At 38.4% G+C, this 23,543-nt stretch overlaps 2 protein-coding genes across 2 annotated transcripts; one reads left to right on the plus strand and one right to left on the minus strand.

Annotated features, from left to right (window-relative positions):
* Positions 1-6,149: 6,149 nt before the first annotated feature.
* Positions 6,150-11,162, minus strand: LOC137982485 (large ribosomal subunit protein mL37-like). The gene is made up of 3 exons (XM_068829578.1): positions 10,768-11,162; positions 9,036-9,376; positions 6,150-8,019 (listed from the first exon to the last, which is right to left on the minus strand). The coding sequence occupies exons 1-3, from the start codon at positions 11,151-11,153 to the stop codon at positions 7,670-7,672; spliced, it is 1,077 nt and encodes a 358-aa protein (XP_068685679.1). The 5' UTR covers positions 11,154-11,162; the 3' UTR covers positions 6,150-7,669.
* Positions 11,163-11,210: 48 nt separating this feature from the next.
* LOC137982211 (cilia- and flagella-associated protein 45-like) lies at positions 11,211-21,997 on the plus strand. The gene is given in 16 exon segments (XM_068829284.1): positions 11,211-11,345; positions 11,470-11,568; positions 12,004-12,019; positions 12,022-12,096; positions 12,711-12,789; positions 12,946-13,012; positions 13,317-13,478; positions 13,571-13,657; positions 14,215-14,478; positions 15,088-15,195; positions 17,211-17,294; positions 19,559-19,672; positions 20,275-20,354; positions 20,469-20,582; positions 20,892-21,068; positions 21,718-21,997. Coding segments are annotated over 16 exon segments (1,662 nt in total). The 5' UTR covers positions 11,211-11,342; the 3' UTR covers positions 21,851-21,997.
* Positions 21,998-23,543: the final 1,546 nt, after the last annotated feature.

Genomic DNA, 23,543 nt, shown 5'->3' on the forward strand with positions numbered 1-23,543 from the left:
TTCTCCCCAGCAAAAATTGGCCACCCTGGCGTTGATGTCTTAAAAAGACCTATGATGTGTGAGGCTACGTTGCCGGACCATGTTGGTATCAGAGTCAACACACAGGCGCGTAGCACACCATAACAAACTGAAGATAAAAGCGGGGCTTAATAACGTATCAAAAAATATATATAAAAATAGTTAGAGGGGTTAACTTAGATAGGCGTGAGGTTAACCCCCGACATGCCAGTAACAATATAAATGATGATGATGATGATAGAAACATAAATATTTGATTTATTTTGCATATATACCAATACTCAAACATTTAAGTACCGGAAAAAAGTGTTGCAAAATGGATTGCTAGTGTTTTCCCATCATACAAAAGAAATCACGAGTCAGCCAAGAAGCAAGATTTTTCGCCATGCATATCCATCCTGAGGGTCAAAGTTTCTAATAATTATTCACAGCAAGGTCAGCTAGCTAATTATAAAGATACAGTTGTTTGAATATGTTGAGTAAATAATATTGTTTCTTTCATTAGGTGAAAAGAAGAATGAAAAACATGGCTTCAATAGAATTTTTCCGGCGTTCTTCAAGAGGATTTTCCGGCTATTCTCGGAGAGGTCGGGCTGAAAGGTATATACTTGTAATTTGATGTCTTCAGTCCTGGAAAACATGAAATTCTCAAACGCTTGCAAGTTGTGAACGATGATCTTCTTCATTAATATGATTCTCAGAGATAGCTTATACTTTCCTTAGTGATTCGTTAGCTAGAAATGGAAAACCACCACTTAGTGTTAAAGTGAACCATGGCCTTTCTTTTTTTAGTCGGTTGAGTAGTCATCTCCAAAAAACGGTCCATCAAGGAAACAGAGGACGAATGCTGCTCCATGAACAGTTCCTTGGCGAATCACTGATATTATATTTTAGCGGTCTTCAAGGTTGATGCTGCTGTGCTATTCACAGGTAAAAGAAACTCCTTTTTACGACTTTTACTTTTACCCTTAGGTTTTACATTTTTAAGAATCTTATCGGATAACCAAGGTGCTACATGATAAACGCGAAAGTGATTAAATCCTGTCCTTTCAAAACTGCATTTTAAGTTGGTAATTGGATGCCGTCTCCACCCTCTTGTCCCAATTATATTTAAGGGCGCGTTCGATTGACCCTATTCTGGAATAAGATTACGTGGAGTAATTATTTAAAACGGTATGTCTGGCGTTTTGAAGCAAATAGAATAATAAAGATATGTTTAAAATAGCAATTTAGCAGGTTTTTGACAATTCTAATGTGAATCTCCGTAAAAACGAAGTATTTCTAACTTCTATTTCATGTATTCCTATTCTGGAATACGGTCAATCGAACGCACCCTAAATAATGCCGCAATTATAAACCTCATTTCCTTGTATGTTTTGATTTTTTTCTCTCTGATACAGATTTGGTGGTAATACGTTGAAGATTTGATCCTTCGTCTCGTGATTAAAAAGAGCGCATTCAATACTTACTTATACATACAAGTACAATTATGTCCAACTTTGAGAGAAAGTCCTTTCAATAGGTGTATTTTAAATTTAATTTGCGATTATCTACTTGATAATGTTGTAGAGAAGGACATCAGTACTCCATCAAAGTCACGGTATATTCAATTTCAATACAGACACGCAGTTTCAATTCAATTCAATTGCTAGATGAAGGCTATAAAGCTGTGGTACTTAACGATGAACTTTGAACAGGTTTTTTTATTCTGGTCATTACAGCCACAAAAGAAAAGTTGGGTCTTGGTTGCATGTTTTATTGATATAAGGTAGTCTTAGGTCAAATCGTATCTACTATAAAAATCGTATCTACTACAAAATTGAGGATGAATTTTGATACTAGCCTTGCACATTTAAAAAAAATTAAATAAATAATGCATTAATTTGCAGATAAATTTTGGCGTGTAAGATAAATAAGTGAAAATTAAATATGAAGAGAGGAGGTGATAACTCTGCTAAAATTCTTGTTAAATTGAGGGTGAGTGTGTATAGGTAACAACTTATTAATACTAAATTATTAATACTAAAGATGCTGATAATATCGTACCACGTATTAGCCTGCGCGCGTTGGGAAGCAGCTTGTACGTAAATTAATATATAGCGGATGAAAGTGTTGTAACTTGAGGTAGAATAAAACGTGGGTATTAACAAAAAATGTAAGTGTGTAGAGGATAATCATATCGTGCGACATGATAGAGAAAGTGTGTTAGCCAAAAACAAACAAATGGTTAAGTGGAGGGTTATAATATCATGCGAGCCGGATTACGGTGTGCGCGCGTCCACAAACGGGTTAATACGTAAAGCCGACCAATATTATTGTGCTCCCTAACAGTGTGCGCGAATTTACAAACAACTTACAAAGGCGCACTTGCATGAACTTAATAATGCATACGATAACACTGTGTGAGCGCGTTAGCGAAAAGGGTACAAATTAGTCAATCAGTAGTAATATCCTCCGATCTGATGCTGTGCGCGCATTAGCAAACAACTCGCAAATGAACAACTGTTGGATATCAATAATCTTTTATTATAAGTTAATGGCTTGTGAGCATTGGCAAACAACTTGTGAGTAATTTAGTATCATATGACATGATGCATGGCAAACGCGCTTTAGCAAGAAACTGGTATTTGAATCACTAACTAAAGGATATAGAGGATATTACATGGTCGCGGAGATAAGAAATATTGCTCTTCGAGTCTTGAAAAATATTTCACCACGAGAAGAGAAATTTCGTATCTCGAAGCGGTGATTTGATTTTCTGTATATTATATAAACACCAATGAAATAGCAAATAAATTAACTTCAATATTTTTTGTACTCTTAACGAAGAACAACGGCGCGATTTATTATGTAATCATAGCAACCGTGATCTTTTCACGTGTGAAGGTAACATGTTATTTTTTTATGTGAAGATAACATGTTTTCGCGCAAAAGCTCAACCGGTATTTCATTGATGTTTATATTTAAGCAATAGAGGACGTTTTCCGTGTTCCCATAGCTTCATCTTAACACTAAGGGGAGTTGGGAGAATTCAAGACAGTTATGCAAACCCGAAATGCAGTCGAGGCATAACTGTCGAGAATTCTCCCAACTCCCCCGAATGTTTAGATGAGGCTATGGACGAAAACAAGGAAAATAGTCCTCTATTGCTTTTATAAACTTAAGCAAGTAACAAATGTCACTAGTGTAATGAGGCTTATGTTATCAAACAACTCGTAAATAAGTAGAGGGTTATAATGTAATAGCTTGGGCGGTTTAGTTAACAACTTGCATATAAATAAGTATATGGTCACAGAAATATGAAAGAATGCCTATGTCGTACAATTTGATAGTGTGCGCGCCTTTGAAACGACTTAAAATTGACTACAAATTGAATTGCGTGAACGCGTTAGCAAAATATTTTAAAATTAATCAATAGCATACCATACGTACAAGTAAGTAGAGGGTAAAAGTAAAATACCTAATGGTGTCAAAGGCGCTTATGAATTACTACGTGTTAAGAATATCTTATGTGACGGTGCACGCTCTTTTTTAAACAACTTCCACATGGAATGATCGTGCGCGTGCGTTAACAAGCAACTTGTAAGTGATTAAGGAGAGGGTTAATAATACGATAGCCAGAGCGCATTTGCAAATAACTTAAATAGCAGTAAGTAGATGGCCACAGAAATTTATCATATAGTAAACACTTAATGAATTGTCCCTCGGGACACAGTTAATTTTGTTTCCCGAGAATCTCAATGTTTCCCCGAGGCGCAACCGAGGGAAACATTGAAATTCGAGGGAAACAAAATTAACTGTGTCCCGAGGGACCAGTCATTAAGTGATTTGTTATATAGCGCGAAAAGAAAAACATGCAATGGCAACAACAACGGCGGTCGACGGTCAACATTCGCGAGTAACAGTGTTACCCTTTAACGTCATAGATTTTGCACTGTTACTCGCTCAAATACCTTTGGCGGGAAACAGTTTTATTGCTAGATGTCATGTGACCTCGAAGTAGCCAATGTGAGCGCGCGCTGTTGGGGAAAAATTTTCAGCTATATAACAATGTCCTGCATCAAACGATTTCATGCTGCGCACGCCTCGCAAATGACCACGTATTTAAGGGTGATAATATCACATGGTATTATAAGAGTGCGCGCGTTATCAAACAAGTTGCCAGTGAATAAGAAGTTGTATTGTAATAATGTCATACGATGATTGTACACACGAATTAGCAAACAACTCACAAATAAACAGATATCAATATTCTTTTATCAATATTAAATGGCCTTAAGGCACTAGGTATTTCATTGGTGTTTATATAATAAAGTGTGATAGTGTGCGCGCATTAGTTAACACGTCATAAAAACTATAAAGTGAAGGGTGATAATACAACACGGCATAGTAGAGTGCACGCAGCTAACAAACTGTATACAGCTAGATGGTCACAGAAACTTATCCTTACATTAATTGGTCTGTGCACATTGGCATACAACTTCTAAGTAAGTAGAAAAAATTACAATAATACGAGAAATGGGCGTCCGCAAACAACTTACAGGTAAATAATTAGAGACCAATAATTACTATGAAATGGCTTGCGTGTGTTAGCAAAGAACTCAACAAATGAATAAGTTGATGATAAAACTATCATCAGATTTAATGGTCAGGAAACAACTTGTAAGACAGAGAAAGGGATAACATTAAATGATTAAATGGAGTGCGCGCAGTTAAGGTACTAGTATTTTATGATACGACCATGTTCGTGCAATGAACTGAATGAGTTGATTATCACACGATATTATAGAGTAAGCTCTATCACACGACTTGTAAATATTGAATGCTTGAAATATAATGGTGCGAGCAAATGGGGTTAACAATCTCACGTGATCCGATGTCCTCGCATTAACAAACAATTTACATGTAAATTATTCACTGAAGGGTGATGATGTATTTAATTCATGGACTGCACGCGTTCGCAATAACGAGTAGCAACACCAAGTAGAGACTCGTGATATTTACGATGACATGGGAGGCGCCGCTTTAAAAAGGTTTTGATTTAAAATAATAATATCGGACCAATACAAACATCAGAAACATATGGGATAAACACTTAAAACTCTAAAAAAAATCATTTGTTTTTAACCTCAAGGCCAGATTCAAAATTCACCCTCAATGTTTAGGATTAGATCTATTTACATCAGTAACTTGTGTTACAAGGAAGAGCACATCCTTTTTTTGTTCATCTATAAACAGGTATTTTATTCTAAATAGCGTTCTTCATAACCGATATATTACCCTATTTTTCCTCCAGTTGAAGTTCACTTTTTCGTCGGCTTCATTGTGGCCCTGCCCGGGAGGTCCTTGATTGAGGGGTTCAGCTGGCCCGGGGTTTTCCTCCAAGGAGCAAGTGGACGTACGAGGAGGTTTTTCACCCAGCTGTTGTTCCACAACTCCTCTTAGATTTGAAACCTAGATTTTCTTTCAGGAAGTTAATGGGCGTGTAGAATTACGTTATACGTGTAATCAAATTAAGACCGTGAATAAAAAATAGACTTGGTAAAAAATGTCTCCCTTGCAGTTGCATTAGTTGGATAGGCTTAACTGTAGAATACCCGGCCACTCCAAAACATTTAAAAAAAATTCGCTTACGAAGCCAAGTAGCCACAGTTTACGCGTTTGCTCGTTAACAGCGCGCTCGCTAGTAGCCGGGAACGAGAAAGCGTTGCTCCGAGTGGCAGGGTATTCTGCAATTACTCCGTGGGTTATGATTGAAAGAAGTTGAAGTGTCACAAAGTAATAGTGAAGGTCAGCCGAGAATTAAGGTAGGCCGGAGACCCATGATTTACAAACGAAGGAAAGCGAATGATCCAACGTTGGCACTGAATAAAACCGTTTTACTCCGCCACCGGGTTTGTTATTATTGAAATCCGTAACAAGGTCCTGTGATAGGCGTTTTGACGACGGGTTGGGGACGGGTTGTGTTTGTTGGTTCTGTAATCGTTGGGGGAGGGGGGGGGGGGGGGCATTTTTCCAACAGTCCTGACACATGAAATGCTTCGTATCTTCTGAAGAAAAACAACTCATGAAACTTTGCAACCGATTTGCATTCTCTAGTCTTAAAAACATGTTTAAAGATCAGCTTTTCAAAATAAACAAATGTCAGTTTAATGATTTGTTTTTCAGTCCTGAAAAGTTTTGAAATTTTAGGTCCCTGCTCAAAAAGGATTTTTCTTCACATACTTCAGTTTTCAACTGCAGTATATATAGCAAATAAAGGAAAATGGAGGCTCCCTTATGACACCTAATAAGATATTTTTCTTAAGTATTTTTTCAATTGAAGAACACCCTCTAAAAATTTTGAATTAATGCCTGACACGATCCCAATGAAAAGAAAAATCTACACCACAAAGCAACTCTCTCGTGTACGGTGCATTCAAATTTGGAAGCACCAACAATCAGTCCAGTTAATTGCAAGAGATGGGTTGGATCCTAGCTTTGCAGAACAGGTGGAATTTTTCCAGTTTTCCAGGCAAACAGACACAAGAGAGAAAAGCACAAGGTGAATGCGAAGCACATGTCAACCACAAGGAGAGGATGACTTCACCCATCACATGTGACTTGAACTTTGCACTCACCTAGCGCTTGCCTCTTTTGCATAAAAAAAGGGTTAAAAAATTTAGGCCTGTTCTGTGGATAGTTGAATCCCAGAGAACTAGCATGTAAATCCATCTCCCTGAACCCTAAGCCACACTGCTTCCTTCTCCCCCAAATCATTCTATAAGACAGGTGTTTGGATGGATTTAATGGTTTTCAACTTAGGCACCCTTTAACGTTGGACCAAAACCCCAACTTAAGATGACAGCCACATATGTTGCAAAAATAATGGTTAACGCCAGGATCTTAATAAGTATGGTAATCAATCCGCAACAAGACTGGTGACTGAGCAGCAGAATTTATCTATAAATACATTTTAAAAAAATAGACTTGTTTGTTCCAAAATTTATGGCAACATCCATACACAAACTCATGATCAAGTTAAAAAATCTCCATCTTCCACTGTATAGACACAGATTTTTTTTCCAGTGTCAACAAGCATGTAGGTGAAGGTAATGAATGCAAGTGAAGGGACATCCTCACAGGTGAAGCTAAACGTATGAAGGTACGCGAGTGATAACCCATCTGCGAGAAAATTGGTTTTGGTTACCATACATTCACCCCTCCATGTAAGGCAATGTGACCATTCTCATATAACCACATCACAGGCTCAAGTTTAGAGCTCATCAAGGTCAGTTTTTTTTAAGTTGACTGCTGAGCAGGTACTGGATTTCGATTAGATTGCAGGCTCAAGCCAGATTAGCTTATTGTAAGAATGAATAACCCAGGAGCTCCGCTTTTAGTCTTGGCTAATCTATATATTATATTTACACATGGTAGTGTATTTAATTAGTTACCTATATGTGGGCTAGAATGATGTTCTTCCCACTCATTTGAATAAAATATTTGTTTGTATATGTTAACAATTTCCTCTCATCCTCACCCAACAATGACAACCTCTTCGCCAAGGGCACAGGACGGCTTGGAAGCCACACAAACTAAAATTAGAAACATTCTGGGGTTTTCTGTTACATTTAAAAGTCTTTCTTACATGTTTATTTCAAATAGTAACTCAGCTTTCCTGGCATCCATTGATAATCATTTTAACAAATGTCTCAAAGCAATTGTCATCAAAGCCTTGCAACTCAACATCATAAGTCGGGGGGTCTTTCTTCTTGGTTCCAGGGATTTCATTTATTAGTGGCTTAACATACATGAAAACCCCTGGAGTTATCCAAACCATATTTTTTATACCATCATCATTCTCTAAGTCCAAGGTATTCAACTGATAACAGAGAAATGAAAGACGGATTCCATCTGTGGCAATACACTGAGTTGTTAGAGGCTTCTCCAAATTGCCTCCAAGTGAAGCTCCTTGATTTAAGGCTTCTGCCGCAAGACGTCCAAATGAGAACATTATACCTGCAATATTGAAAAGTGTTCTGAATGTAAGCAGTTGCAGAAAAAAACTGAAAAAAAAAGTGTCTTGAAGGCCACTCAAACACCAAACATCACATTCCACTGCTGTACTAACTGAGCCATAAAGTCATTACTGGTCAGTTACGAGTTCCTACTGTATCCCACAATATAAGGTGAAATGAATGATTGTGAAATGTTTGTTTGTTTGTTATTTATTTGTTTGAGCAGGTTGAAATTTTGGCAGCTATTCAGCTGATGTGGAGCTGATATAGATAATACCCACCCATCTATACACTCACAAAGGACAGCCACAACACAGGGAACTTCATCCCCCACTGTTATGAAAATGGAAGATATTTTGTGAGAAGGAGCCTATGGTTTATAGTCCTCATCTGAAAAGACTTGAAAGTCTAACCATTTGGCATGGCAAAGATAATAAAGATGACTAGGATGATAAACTTAATTGAAGCATTAATAAAAAATTATTATAATTTAGTGTTAAAGCATTGTGATGTAACCAATCTAATCTACTTAAATCAAATTAAATCTTGTCTTTTGATGACAACCCAACTCACTGCCTGTCCCTAGAGAGGTTACCTTCAAGGCCCTGGAAAAGCTACAGCCCTAGACAAATATATTTTATCTAGTTTTCAGCTTCTTTCAAGGTTATGGTTCAAAAGGATGAAAACTAGAAAAGGTCCTATCTCTTTTTGTCCAGGCCACAGCTGATCAAAGGCTGGATGACTTTATCCAAAGGATATGTAACTATCAAGATAATAAAATATACTCCATGATAAACATTGGCCAAGGTTTTTGTACATGCCTTTACTTAGATGTGCTTAGAGTGTGCATATTCACGGCTATGTGCCCAAATACAAGAGTATAGTATCTTTGCACAGATTGAAGCTATTGGATACTGACTTACATGTATCCTCCAGGTAAAGTTATCCAGCTTTTGAACAACTGGGGCTAGGCTTATACAAAATACTGGTAAACTTTGGGAAAAACAACTGCTTTACCTTGAGCAACCAAATCACTTGTAGTCCAGTTTTGATTTGTGCTGACAATAACAAGGGTATGTGGATTGGGAAATGGAGCACCATCAAAGAAGCCAGTATCCAACTTCTGTGCAGTTTTTGCCTTGTTCAGGTTAAACACTGGTGAAATAATATCTGGTCTCTGAAGCTCGACTTGCTCTGTGCTTTGTATTGCCTCCTTTTCTTTTACTTGCTCCAGGGGGTACTTTGACGACAGCAGAAAGCCAAGATTTCCAGAAATCATCAAGTCTGTTTCATGTCTTTTGTATGAAACACTAACTCGAGGTTTGTATGTCAGGGATGTTTCCATCAGCTTTGGAAAACTGAAACAACAAAATTGATGGTAACACAGACCATAACAAACATCTCTTTCATAATTCATAATATTCTTGAAATCATGGATTCTTCCATTATGTACCAGTGTTAAGTGCAAAGAAACTTGTTGTGAGCTTGAGAGAGACTTTGACCTTGTGGACCTTGTGATTACTATAAGTTCAGATGCTCTACCAATGAGCTAAAGGAGACTATGTTAGACTATTCAGTCATTAAACTAGTTTCATATCAGAATGAAATGTCAAATGGTGGCATACTTGTGATGAATTTCTGAGTGAATTGGTAAGTTTTAAGCCTAGTGAATGAAACCATGGGTGTTTCTCTTATAACAAAAGGAAACTCTTTAATGCTCCTTTTAAGGGTAATACCATGTGGAAAAGTCAAATTGAGAGAATGGTCTATGGAAGAAATAGTTGGCATACTGTAATATTTTGTTTTGAGAGAAAGGAAGTACATCACATGCTTATTTTCCAATTCACTTAAACAAAAATAAGAGGAACACAAAACATTTCAAATAAAACATAACACACTGAAAAATCATAAATGACAAGAAGCAATCAGTTGGTTATTTTTACCAAGTTTGGGGAAGATAACTTCAGGAGTGTAGCAGGCAAACTTAGCCCGTGGTGAGAGCAGGATTTAACATTGGGACCCACTACCACCCTGACCACACTACCACCCACCCCATGAAAATTGATTTTGGAGCAAAAGTTTGTTATCTGAAGTAAATAAGAGCTCTTTTTCTGGCTTTCTTTTTGTTTGTATGGTCTCATTCACTCAGAAGCCCTTCAGGCTAATCCAGCCAGGTCAACCTAAATGCTGACAGGCAAACACAGAGAATTCTATCCTGACTTTTTGCAAACAGCATGCAGGCTCTTTAACGTCCCACGTTGTTAGCAACAAGGGCTGCGAGATGGGGTTTATGGTTAAACGTCTTAACTGAGAAGAGTTGAAAGTCAAGCCATTTGCAGTTGTCATTAGAAAGCCAACACTTTCTTCTCAGTTATTTTAAGACTTTGAGTGTTGGTCCAGCTGGGATTCGAACCCACAACCTCCTGCACTGTAGTCTGATTCTCAACCAACAGAGCGCCAACCAGTTGGCACTGATTAGATAACAAAGAAAAGAATAAAGAGGGATTAATTAGTTCATTCCTTTATCTTCTTCATCTTCATTCCTTCATCTACTATTTCAACTTGCAAGCCACCAAACCTTTTACAGTTTTAGCAACCAATTTGTATCCCAATTCTTGTTTCTTAATCTCTTACTCTCAGTGACAAGCCACCTTGATGTTAAAGTCACAAAAAATAAACGCATGCATAAGACAGAACGAGAATGAGAGTCTGATCCTCGTTTGACCTTCACTTGGTACAGCTCTTTTACCTGCCTGCATAACTCCATACCACCCGCAACATATTCTGCATTAGAGGTATTGCACACATGTCTCTAGTTGCATGTTCTCCCTCGTAATTAAAAAGCCTCGTTTGAATCACGTTTTGTCTAAATTTTTCCATCATTTCTCTTCTAATTGTGCGATCTATAACATTATCTTGCAAGCATTTCATCTTGGAAATGCTGCCCATTTGCAAAGTTTTTGTCAGATACAGAGACTGAGTCTCGGGTTCCAAAACTCGACTTTGAGGATGGTAAACATAGGGTTGTATCTCAGCTGCGGTGTGACCTTTCCTGGTTAGAAAAGAGCGTAAAAATCTAGAAACGTTTTCTCGCGTGGAGGGGATGAAGGCCGCCATCTTGAATGTTCGTTCCATTCAGGGCCTGGTGACAAGGTTTTTTTTATCGGTCCCAGATTGCTTGCGACTAGTAAAGAGTTTGTTGTCTTGGAAACAAAGCAATATATTTCTTCATCTCCAACCAAAGGGTAGTCACCATTTTGGATAAATATATACCCGGTCGATACAACAGCGAACAATCTGTATAACAACACAGACTTGTAAACCATGGTGAGTACAAGCCAAAAGTTATTTGTAGGCTTACGCTATTGGGATCGAGTTATCTGAAGATTCCTGATCTCTACTGCAACTGCAGCATGTTCTGAGTTTGCCAATAATTATCATTTCCACACAGCCAAACAGCACTATCGGCTCTGTCGAATCTACGGGATCTAACGCGTCCAGAAAATCATGGACAAGACAGTATCATACCGTAAACAAAACTTCAACAGTGGTAAGTTCGATCAACAGTACATTTTTGAGTTTGAAGCTCGTTGGGTTCTAGCTAAGAGAATTGCTTTTGAATTACAAACGATATTTGAGTGCATGATTTCGATTATTTGATGAGACAAGCTTAGTAGGACAAGGTTATCTGAAATTACATCAGTCAGTAATGAACCTTTCTACAATCCAGAGGTATTTAATAATAATTAGATGCATTATGTATCACAAATAAACTTTAGTTGGTAAAGCGAATTGAAGCAAATTAAATGGTACTTATGAGTTTTGGGAAACAGTGTTTCTACTGGACAGAAAAGAAAAATCAATTGGGCCTTTGCAAAACAGCTGTTTTTGTTTAATCCAGATTATGAAAATAATAATTATTACATGAAGTGCTAATAACTTTCAAATTTAATTTCCACTATTAATTTACTCCTGTTGTCTTTAGGACGAATCATTATTTGCTTCCCAAAGAAGACTAGACCTGGTGAAGAAGATGCTTTTGCGGGTGCATTGTCCGAAAGATCAGCTAGAAGAAGTGGTAAGTTGGAAGGCTGTGATGTTGTTCCCGCAATCAAAGGCAATTTGAAAACCATTTCCGAATTAAGAGTTTTATACCTTTATAATGGAGTTTAATGCAACATGACTATTTTGGGGGTGGGGGTAGGGGGTAGGGAGTGAAGGGTACCATAGTCTAATCAAGATTGATGCCTCAACATAATCCTCTTCAGCAAGCATACTATATGCAAAGTATGGATTTTTGTGCTGACCAATACCCCGGCCTATAGTGGCAGAGTAAAAACTACATAATTATCAGTCTCAAAATGGACACGGTTAAAAAAAAGTTGTGACTAGTATTCATTCTTGGTCAGGAATAAAGTGAACTGCCACTGAATCCAGGTTTTATAACATTAGAAACAATGACCAAACCAAACAAAAAATTTCTTAACTCATTGACACCTGAACCGGGGCACCCTGGACTGACCCCGTTGACGAGTGAAATCGTCTGGCGTTAGACAGAGTAAAATTATCTATGAAGTCCCACTCCTAGGAGTCAATGGGTTAAATAAATATTATTTAAGATTCACATGTAGGTGAATTTAATATATTGGATATAAAAATAATTATTACATTTGTATTTTGGTTTATTTTCAGGTAAGCGATCACCAGCTAAGAAATCTGATGACACAGAGACAATTCAAGTGATAACAAAGGATCTAATTAGAAGGCTGAGGTAGAGTCTTTTTTATAATTTATATATTAAGCTTTATGTTACTAAGGTGGGGCAATGATTAGATTGCTCAAAGTAACTGACTGATTTAACACAGGTCTGCAGAAATTATTGATTGCTCACATGCACATATATGTCACTCCACATTATCTTTGGCAGAGTCCCAAGAGAGGATCCCTCTGGAAGGAGCATCATTCTTGAGGGGGGCGAATATCGGCGAATCAAGGTAGGATTTCATAAGCTCCTTATTTATTCGTTCATTAATTTTTCTTGTGAAGGTGTTGTCATAAAGTATTTTGAAGTTTGTTTATTTACTTGGCTTTGCCACAAAGAAATACTCCAGGGTTAAGTACTCAGATAGCAAGCCAATTTCTGCCGCCAAACTTTATTATGAGCAAATTGCTAATGTAAGGGGACTGAGCTTCCTGTGGTTTCTTATTACCTCCATGATAGTTTTAATGTTTGCTGTTCTCATCCCAGAAGACCAGAGGAGAGAGGTGATAATTATGATTCTTTTTTTGTTCACACAGTCAGCAGCACATGTTCCCACACAAGAGGAAAGGGAACTTGCTTTGGAGGAATTTAAAAGGAAAAAAGAATTTGAACAGAATGCATCAGAGGAACGAAAGAATTTTATGCAGGCAATGGAATTGAAACGAAAAGAGAATGCCAGACCATCTGACCTGGAGGAGGTACATGTGGTTACTAAATTTCCCAAGATAATGTTTGAAAAAAATTATCATTGAAACAGACAGTATATAATTGTCTTCTATGATAACTCTAGGAGCAAAAGAAACAAAGTGGTACATTACTTGAGAAGGCACAAGAACAGATGGAAGAGCAAGAAGATGAGATCAAGAAACTTAATGAGGTATAAGTTCAAATGGACTTATTTGTTTTGGGCAGGAAACTTTGAAAAAAACACAAAATCCAGACCTAGTGTGCATGCTCAGAACTGGAACCTTGCACTAGTAGTGGTCTTTAACCTACATTGTAAAGGTTGCTATGAGAAGGTATGGACAGTGTAATATTTCCTTGATTGAATTTGTTTTATGTGACATTAAAGAGCTCTCACTGACAAGATGCCAAAGTTACCCAATTTTTGCTCTTGCATTTGTTAGACTGCTGGCAGTCCCTCTTTTTTCGGTCTATCCAGGATTCAGATCCTCAATAAGGAGCACTTAAAAGGCGGTGGCCAAATGAGAGGGATGATTTGACTCTTGCTCAATTTCCAATTTATTTGGACAGACAAACCAGAGGGAAATGGACTACCAGCGGTCTAAGGTTTCTTGTGGTCTCCAAACTTCCCTCATGCATCTATAACGCACATGCACATACTGTAAGCATGAATGATCTCTTATAGTAATTACAGGCTATTCTGAATTAAGTCAGAGTACATGTAAGTTGAGCACACTTTACTTTCTACAGCTAATACTGAATGCAAAGTGTCATGCAATCCGTGATGCACAGCTTATAGAAAAGGTTGAGATCAAGAAAGAACAACTAGAGGAAGAAAATCGATTGGATGAAATGATGGAGGTGGAGAGACGAAAAGCATTGACAGAATACGAGGAGCGAGAAAAAGCATCACATTTGGAAAGACTTGTTGGTGCCCAAGTTTTACAACAGCAAATCTCAGAAAGGGAGCAATTGAGACTTCTGGAAGAGGAGAAGAAGGACCAAGAAACGAAGGTACTGAAAGGTGTCTTTGGTCTTTGACCCTGAATGTCCAATTATCTTTTTGACCCTTTATCATTTGAACTGCCCCCCCATTAACGAGTAAAATTGTGGCTGGTACAACACACAGCTCGTAGGTCACAAGTCGACGTTCACAGGTTTCTGTTTTACCAATACAGAAACAAACCTACATGTAGACATTCATTAAAGCAAACCTTTGGCCTAATTAGACCTAAACAGGAGTTTTTAGGCCCAAGGTTAGCTTTAATGAATTTTTAGGTTTGTTTCTGTATTGGTAAAACAGAGACCTGTGAATGAGACCTGTGACCTGAGACCTGCCTGTAAAATCGTTTGGCATTAGACAAGGTGAAATCTGTAAGTGTCACTCTTAAGAATGATAGGCTTTAAAAAGGAGTGAGGTGGAGAACATGAAGTTTGTTTCACTTTCATGTTTTGGTACCCAAGTTCTGGACAGGACACAAACTTGGTTATTGTATGGTTTCACGAGGCATGTTCAAAGGATTTTATGGGAGACATTCATTGAGCTTTGGGCAACGTTTTAGCCCATTTATGTAAGTTTCTTTCACAAAATTCGTTTGAGGAAAACCTCACTGTTTTTTTCAGGTGATGTTACAATATCTTGATAAACTGCAGAAAGAAGACATGGAAAACTTGATCAAGAAACATGAATTTCAAAGATCCTTGATGAAGGATGTAGCTAAGGCTAATGAGGTAATGCTTTAAATGTATTTGTGCCTATAATATTCTTCCATAGTCTTTTGGACAAAAGGGTTGAAGAAATCCTTGTGGTCTTGCTCCACATTTGAGCTGGGTTGGGGATCAAGATTGGTTGGGCTCACACCTTCTACCATATGAGGCCTGAGGGGGTCCACTTCCTGACTGCCTCAATGTCATATGTGGGTAAATTTATTGGTTCTTTGCTCTGGTTTGAAAGGTTTTTCTTTGGGAACTCCAGTTTTCTTTCTGTCTAACCAAGAACCAAATTGAATTTACTTGTTCTGCTTTGATTTGATTTCCCATTGGCAGAGCACTTAAATGCTCAGCAAGATAATTATTGTATTCAGATCTGACATGCTTTGTGCACTGCAAATGGCCAAATTATTTAGTTTAGCAAGGCTCATTCTACAATATGACCACCTTAACAAAAATTCTGTATTTCTGTTATAATGTATACTATATTTAAGCAATAGAGGACATTTTCCATGTTTATATAACCTCATCTAAACATGAGGGGGAGATGGGAGGATTCCAGACAGTAATATGCAAACCCGAGACGCAGCTTTTATAAATATTTCTCAAAAATAATTTGACAAATTATGAGGGAAAATGCTTGTTTTTTTGCTTCTTGATTGAAACAGATTTTCTTGATACATACTCATATTTCCTACCAGCCAATCAAAACATGCGTCTAACAACACATAACCAATCAAAAGTCGTGTGATGTCACATCCGTACTATCCTAATTATTTTATTAAGGACAGTGTCTATTATTGTTATTGCGCATACGTTCTGCGCCATCTCCAGACACTCGGATTTCCTATTGCTGATGCTTACTAATACAGGGATATTTTTGCATGGTTTAAATAATCCAGAGAAAGTAGATCTTAGTAAGTTACTCTTGTTATCCGAAAAGAAAATTGGGGGTAACCATGCATTTTTGAGAGATAATTAAGCTTCAATTTGAGAAATAACGCCATACATTGCTTTGCATTTTAAAGCTTTTTATGAATATTATTCATGAATTATCTTTGAAAAATGCGTGTTTACCCCCAATTTTCTTTTTGGATTTCAATAAAACTTATCAAGATCTACATTTCGTGCACAATCATAAACCGGGGCAAAAATATCTTTAATTAGTAGGCACCGTCCTTAATATTGTACAACAAATATATAATATTTCTAACTTTCATTTCGTAAATATCTTACTAACCTCGTTTTCATTGGCTACACTTTAAGTTACCACTCCTTCCCATGGCTCGAGCAAACCCCTGTCCGGTCGTCCAGGACAAGTAGATTTAATGCTTTGGCAAGCTACTTTCTTTGACCACTTGCCCCTTAGGCAAGCTCATTCAATTATATGTAAATAAAAACGACAGGTATCAAGATTTTTAACACTCAAAAGATGTAAAAGTGCCTTGGGAAAGTGGCTCATGTTTGCTTGTCTGATGGGCTAGCTGGAATTTTAACTTTTCTCTATCCCTGTTCAGTTCTTTTGTTTAGATCAGTTATTTAGAAAAAACGTGCATTGTTACTTTTTCAATTTTGGAAAATAGGTTTCACTGAGAGACACCTTTCTTAAAAAAGTGCTTCCTGGAATTGAAATGAAATTGCTATCAGCGGTTTAGTTTTTGCTGGAAGAGGTTTAACAGGACACATTTGGTGTTGTAATTGGCCGATTTCAACCCTGCACTTTGTCAATGTCTGTTTTAAATAACAATCTGCCATCTGTCATGGTTCCTTCTGCAGGTGCTGGAGGAGAGATTACGTAAAACAAAACAAACAAAAGACAGAAAACAAAATAACTCGACCAAATAAAGACTAATCCCAAGTGACCAAAAATGCAATGCTTTCCGGTACATGCAGAAAGTCACCACTATCAAAGCAAATGTGATTGATGGGGAAAAAAACCGAAACATTTGATTGGAAGTTCAACTTCCGTGTCAGAATGTTCGTGAAAGGCACAATTATGTTTTTAAATCTTAATTTTTTGCCATTTTTATTTGAAGGAAATGAAAGTACTTAAGGAGCGAAAAGCAGACCAGGAAAAACTGGAAGACATCAAAGTCATGAACTATTTGAAACAGAAAGCGGTAGGTAGCCTTATTGTTAAAAGATTCACAGCCTCGCACAAAGTTGTTGGGTCAAAATATTGTTCTCTGTTTCAGCAGCCTTAGCTTTCCAACTAGGTATTAAACTGCGTCGACGAAGGAGAAGTACGCTTTCTAATTGAGTGGTTGGGTGTTCTGTGTGTTCATGGTCTGCCTGTGCATGTATCGAGAAAAGAGGTAGTCGGTCGGTTACAAATCTGCGCCATCTCGAAACGTCACAATAACACAGAGCATGCCGATGAATCATTCGAAAAACTTCGGGGGAAATCAGAGGCATTTCCGATCGACCAGAAACTTGGTCAGTAACGAGATAAGGCAACTAGCCAATCACTGACCAGTTTTTATCGGAATCGGTTGAACTGACATCATTCTCTGATTTGCAGAAGATCGCCTTCGAGCGAGACCGAAATCATGTGCGTTTCGCACAGGAGACTGAAAAACAGCGAATTGTAGTCGAATTAGCGGAAAAAATTACATAGAGAGCTTCTTTAAAGCCAAGCGAAAACATCTGGATGGTTTTTATGGCAATTGTAAAGGGTATTCGTGTAAAATAAAGGTTGGCGGCTCAGTTGTTGTGTTATCATAGTAGTATTCCACGTGGCGTGATCAAATCTTCGGTCGGAAACGTGTTTTCTACTCTCAAGATTACCTTCAGAACCTACTTTTTGCGTAGAATAAGCCTTTATTAGAATTGGGAGGCGCGGTGGCCTCATGGTTACAGTGCTCGACTCTGGATCGAGTGGTCCGGGTTCGGGTCCTGGCCAGGAACATTGCGTTGTGTTCTTGGGCAAGGCACTTTACTCTCACGGTACCTCTCTCCACCCAGGTGTATAAATGGGTACCGGCGAAAATGTTAGGGATAACAATGCAATTTACTAGAATCCCATCCAGGGGGGAGTAGAAATACTCCTAGTCGCTTCATGCTAAAGAAAGCGGAGATAAGCGCCGGCCTGATTGGCCTTTCTAGGCTCGTAACAGAGAAGATTTTAAAATAAGATGTTTGACATCTGTCATAACGTAACTCAATTCCCAAACTTGCCCGTAATCTGTTGACCTTTCGTCACGTCGCTAAAAAAAATCAGAAAATATTCGCGGATCGGTCAATTTCTCTACAATTCGAAAGACTGATTGGTAACGAATGGAGAAAATCAAAAGTTTCATTTCAATGAAAACACCACATAATTTCGTCCACAAGTAATTTAGAGTGAGAAATCAACTCCCCATAACTCAGTCTGGGAGTAAAAGGATCAAGATGCTTTATAGGAACCGATACAGGTGCCTAAGGCCCCAAGGTGACGCACTTTAATCTTCGATTACTGCTAGTTGTACGCACATTTAAACAATAGAGAACGTTTTCCGTGTTTCCATAGCCTCATCTAAACACGAGGAGGAGTTGGGAGAATTCTTGACAGTTATGCAAACCCTCGACTGCGTCTCGGGCGTTGCATAGCTGTCGAGAATTCTCCCAACTCCCCCGAGTGTTTAGGTGAGGCTATGGAAACACGGAAAAAAGTTCTCTGTTGATTTACATCGCAAAATCGTAGTGGAAAGTGGGAGTTTGTCAAAAGGAAATTGCGTTTGCTTTCCGCCGTTTACTGTGAAGGACTTCCACTAGAAAAAGTGGAAACACCAGCAACTCATTGAAAACTGGAACCGAAGTGTCAACTTTATCCCATAATAGTATTTTCTGTAGACTGGAACTCGAGTGATACGCTCACCTAAATACGTAGAGCACGACTTCGAGAATGAGTACAAGTTGTACTCGTTCTCGTACTAGCAATCGTTGCTGATGCTAACATTCTCTTATGAGTACGGACATGAGTACAAGTTTTCAGTTCTGAGCACGCGCATTTCGAAAACTTTCGTTCTTCAAACGTAATGCACGTGCTCAGTACAGAAAAGTCTTACTGGTAGTCGTACTCGTTAGGGACCATTAGATCGGACGACGGGGACGACTACAAGTATCCGAGTACGAGTTTTCCGTTCTGAGCACGCGCACTTCGAAAAATGTTGGCCTCCAAACCTTATGTGCATGCTCAGTACGGAAAACCCATTTTTGTAGTCATCGTCATCCTCCGAACAAAAGCTCCATGTTGCCTGTTGTCACCAAAGTAAGCATTACGATTTCCCCACCCCCCTCCCTCCCCCATCTTTTGAGCCGCTAACATTATCTTTTTGGGGCGATGCCGTTGTCACTTTTTGAACTCCCTCCTGTCATAAACAGCATTGGTTTTATTCATCTACAGGAAAGAGAAGAGGCGTATCAGCGTGAACTAGAAGCAGCCAGAATCGAAAAAGAAAAAGAAATTGCTCGTCTTCGTGCCCAGCAAGAAAGGGCCAAGGACAAACAAGCAGAAAAGGTATTTTTCGAAGACGAATGCTAGTATTTCCAATCAATGTATATTATTAGACGTGTAATTTTCATATTGTTAGAGAGGTTCATAGAGTTGTAATTCAAACGGTCGTTTATTAACATTACGCGGACTGACCAATCGCATTGAGCACGAACAGCGAATGAACCAATCAGATTTCGAAACAAATAACTTCGTGAACGCTCGATTCTGATTTCTTTAACATATTGATGACTCAATTGAAGTCGGAACTATTTTAATCCTAAATTTCTGCAAAATATAATGACGGGTTTGCGAGAAATTTAATAAAACAGCCAACAGCTCTTAATATCAATTTTGCTGGGCTCCTCTGAGAGATTTTCAATTCTAAAACGTAATGGAAGTGAGTTTACACTTTTCTAGGGCCATCGCGAGAAGAAGAAAAGTTTCGCCATATTTGTTTTGTTTTCAAAAAATCTGCGCCGTCCTTCAATGAATACCACTGACCGAGGAATTGAAACTGTATTCAGCCACCTTAAGCGTCCATTCGGAAACCGTTCAAGTATAAAGAAATACTGGACGAATCTTAATCCGGGACAGTAACTATGAGTTTTCAATTTTCATTTTTTTAGGACGCTCTTAGAGCAAAACGGAACCAAGAGGAAGCTGAACGAGAGTGGAGAAGAAAGGAAAAGGAGGAAGCCGAGAAAAAGTAATTAATATGTTTGAAACATTTTCAAATAGTGATGAGACGCTTGCATGATACTTGATCATTTTGCTTTACCTTAATAGACGTTTAAAGTGATGAGAGTTCTTTATTTTGTAGGAAAGAAACTGAGCAAATGCTTCGTGAAGCTCGGAAAGATCAAGTCAGAAATAAAGAACACTTTTTAGCCGTCCAAGCTGCAAGAGACAGGGCTGAGTTCGAACGGGTTTTAAAGTAAGTTTTCGTAACTTTTAAAAAGCGTTTTACCGTCATTTCGCCACGTGGAAGATTCGCCAGTAACCATTTCGCCACCACGATGATATTAAGCGTCGTGCTACGTTTTTGGAGTATTATAAACGGAAGTCACCGGAAGTCGAGTCGAATCGAGTCCACCCTCCACGATCCACTCCGATTTGGTGTATTGGATAACCCTCCTATTCTTAATCAGGAATTGCATGTGTCGCTCAAACCATGCATGGCTTTAAACAAAGTGGTGTCTTTCAGAAATATACTGAGATAACACTGCGTGTTTTATATCTTCAGAGCGCAAGAAGAGCAGACGCTCAAAGACGAAGAAGCTGAAACAATTCAGAACATCCGGCGCCATCACCACGCAGACGACGTTCGGCAACAGATACGAGAAAAAGAGAAAGAAAGAATCAAAGCTACCAACGCTTTCTTCGAGGAAGGAATAAAGCTCGATCAAGAAGCCAAGGCTAGGTACGACTTTCATATATATTAGTTCTGGTTTGCCTTTTTCATATGCTTGTTCTTGTCAAATTCTGACAAAAGGATAAATGAGGGAATTAAAGGGAATTTTAGCTGGGTACCAAAGAACCAGTCATCGCTTTGACCAATCACAACACTCGTATACGAATCAAATGAGCCAGTCATAACGCAAACAAAAAACTTGCATCCGATGCTTAAACCGCGCGGTAAAACGCGAGAGTGCGCAAGCGTAGTATTGCAAAACAAGAGCCTGTGCAAAATTGTATTCAAATATTACTTAAGAAGAGTTTTATGTTCTCACAAACCCGGCCTGGTTCAAATCATGGCTTTGAAAAGAAATGAAAACCACTCAGCCCTTCAAATATGTGATACCAACAGACACCGTGGTCAAGCATCGTTATGCTTTACGGTCAGCGGTCACCCTGTGAAAAGCGTTCAGGGCGATACTAAGAGATCTGACGATTTCCTAATCATACTGCATCAACTATAATTCTAATTGTCTTTGTTGTAAATGTGTAATCCATGCCGAACGCCACCGTGAATCATCGTGGCTGCAAATGTGGTAAATAAATTATTACTGCTACAACAACTATCATGAACCAAGATTATACTATTTTAAGCATTTTATCCTTTCTTTTAGGCGAAAGAAATTGGACGAGATTAAGAAAAGAAAACTTCACGAGCTGAGAGCAGCTGGTGTTCCTGACAAATATTGCAACGAGGTAGCACGCAGAATCGAGGCTCCACCGCCCTCACTCTCTCGAATGTACTAACTTTCTTTTAAAAAATCCATTTTATGACATAAAAGGATTTTCCAATTTGTTTTGATGTGAGTATACCATAAGTTCCGTGGCATTCTTTCCATTACGTTTGAAGTTTTATTTTAAAGAAGGTCTTTTATTTGAGGGAAGACGTTTGTTTACTTTATTGCCTTTATTAAACTGTAAATATTTCATTTTTAAGCAGAAACTGTACGCTCGTTATTGTACGGTGGCTACTCAAATAAACAGAATAAAATCACAAGAAAACGAAGTGCAGCATTCGGAGGCTTTAGTTTCTGAGATCTCTCAGCTACGCTATCCACTACATTATCTTCCAGCAGGTCATCAATTTAGCTTCGTTTCCTTCTTACTCTGGCCCCAATTGTTCAAAAGGTGGATAACGCTATTCACCAAATAAATCACTATCCATTGAATAGCGCAATTGGTTTCGCTATGACTTATCCACTGGATAGTGATTTATCCGGCCAATAGCGTTATGCACCTTTTGAACAGCTAGGACCTGTAGTTTTTCCATTCGATGGTTTCTCCAAAACAAGATCACGGTCTAAACAGCCTTTTAAAGGGCTTTGCGTAAACGTTTTCCGCTGGCACTCTTTGTAATAAATTAATCGTTCAACCGTCGTAAATAGATGGATTTCACGTGACGTCATCGCCGCCACGTTGGTGGACGAAAACAAAAGATCTCTCATTAGCTTCTTTTGTTCGTCCACCAGAAGTCGTACGTTTCTCTATTGTCATTGGTGTCTCTAGAGATTGGTTGAAAACGTCATATAATAAATATATTCGAAAAGAAAGAGGACTGGAGAATATCTTTAATCACATGGGCCCCTAGTCAATTAATGATTAATTTCACGCATATTTTGAAAGTTTTCACAAACAACCAATCAGGATCAAGTAATCATGCCCTCATGATTAAGAAAACATTTCCTCCTTCTCAGGCAATCAGCATTCAGTAATTCCACCCCCCCTTCCCCCCATATGTGATACCTTTCGAAGTATCATTGCTAGAGTGGTTTTCAATTGAGTGTCGAAAGTAATTAGCGAATTACTTTGGTTTATGATTACTTCAGTCAGTGGTTGGTTCAAAGTTCTAGCGCTACTTTTTCAACCAATCAGAAGTTGAAACCAAAACCAATCGTGGCTCGCGCGTGCACATTTTCCCGCGCTTTGTGTCGGCTACGTTTAATTACTTCGAGTTTTGATTGGTTTACTAGATTGTCTCCGTCCTTTTTGATTGGCCAAAGTAATTACTTTGGTTTTGGTTTTACTACACTCATTTGAAAACCGCTCTAATATTTGCAATTAATGAATACAGTCCAAGATTACTAGACCAGTGGGAAGCGCGGTGGCCTTGTGCTTAGTGCTCTCGACTCCGGATCGAGTGTCCGGGTTCTGGTTCTGGCCGGGGACATTGTGTTGTGCTCTTGGTCAAGACACTTTACTCTATCTAATGCTGGGGGTAACGCTGCGATGGACTGGTATCCCATCCAGGGGGAGTAAAAATACTCCTAGTCGCTCCGTGTTACAGAAACCGAAACCGGAAGATTGCTAGACCCCTTTTCTGGAAAGTAACTCTTCCAGATTCAGTTTTTATCAAAGCAATGTAATTTATTGATTATTAAATCTTGTTGTTCCTCCTTATTTAGAAAATGCCTCTAAAATCTGACAAGGGGCAAATCCTAAC

Source organism: Montipora foliosa, chromosome 13 (assembly GCF_036669935.1).
Source record: "Montipora foliosa isolate CH-2021 chromosome 13, ASM3666993v2, whole genome shotgun sequence".
In the NCBI taxonomy this organism is placed as follows: Eukaryota; Metazoa; Cnidaria; class Anthozoa; order Scleractinia; family Acroporidae; genus Montipora; species Montipora foliosa.

Excerpts from the sequence above, each read along its gene's own strand:
- LOC137982485 (XM_068829578.1), bottom strand. The coding sequence starts at position 11,153 with ATGGAACGAACATTCAAGATGGCGGCCTTCATCCCCTCCACGCGAGAA. Across the intron at positions 9,377-10,767 it reads GTATGGAGTTATGCAGGCAG|TTTTCCAAAGCTGATGGAAA; the intron begins GTAAAAGAGCTG and ends TTGTTGTTTCAG. Across the intron at positions 8,020-9,035 it reads AAGTGATTTGGTTGCTCAAG|GTATAATGTTCTCATTTGGA; the intron begins GTAAAGCAGTTG and ends TCAATATTGCAG.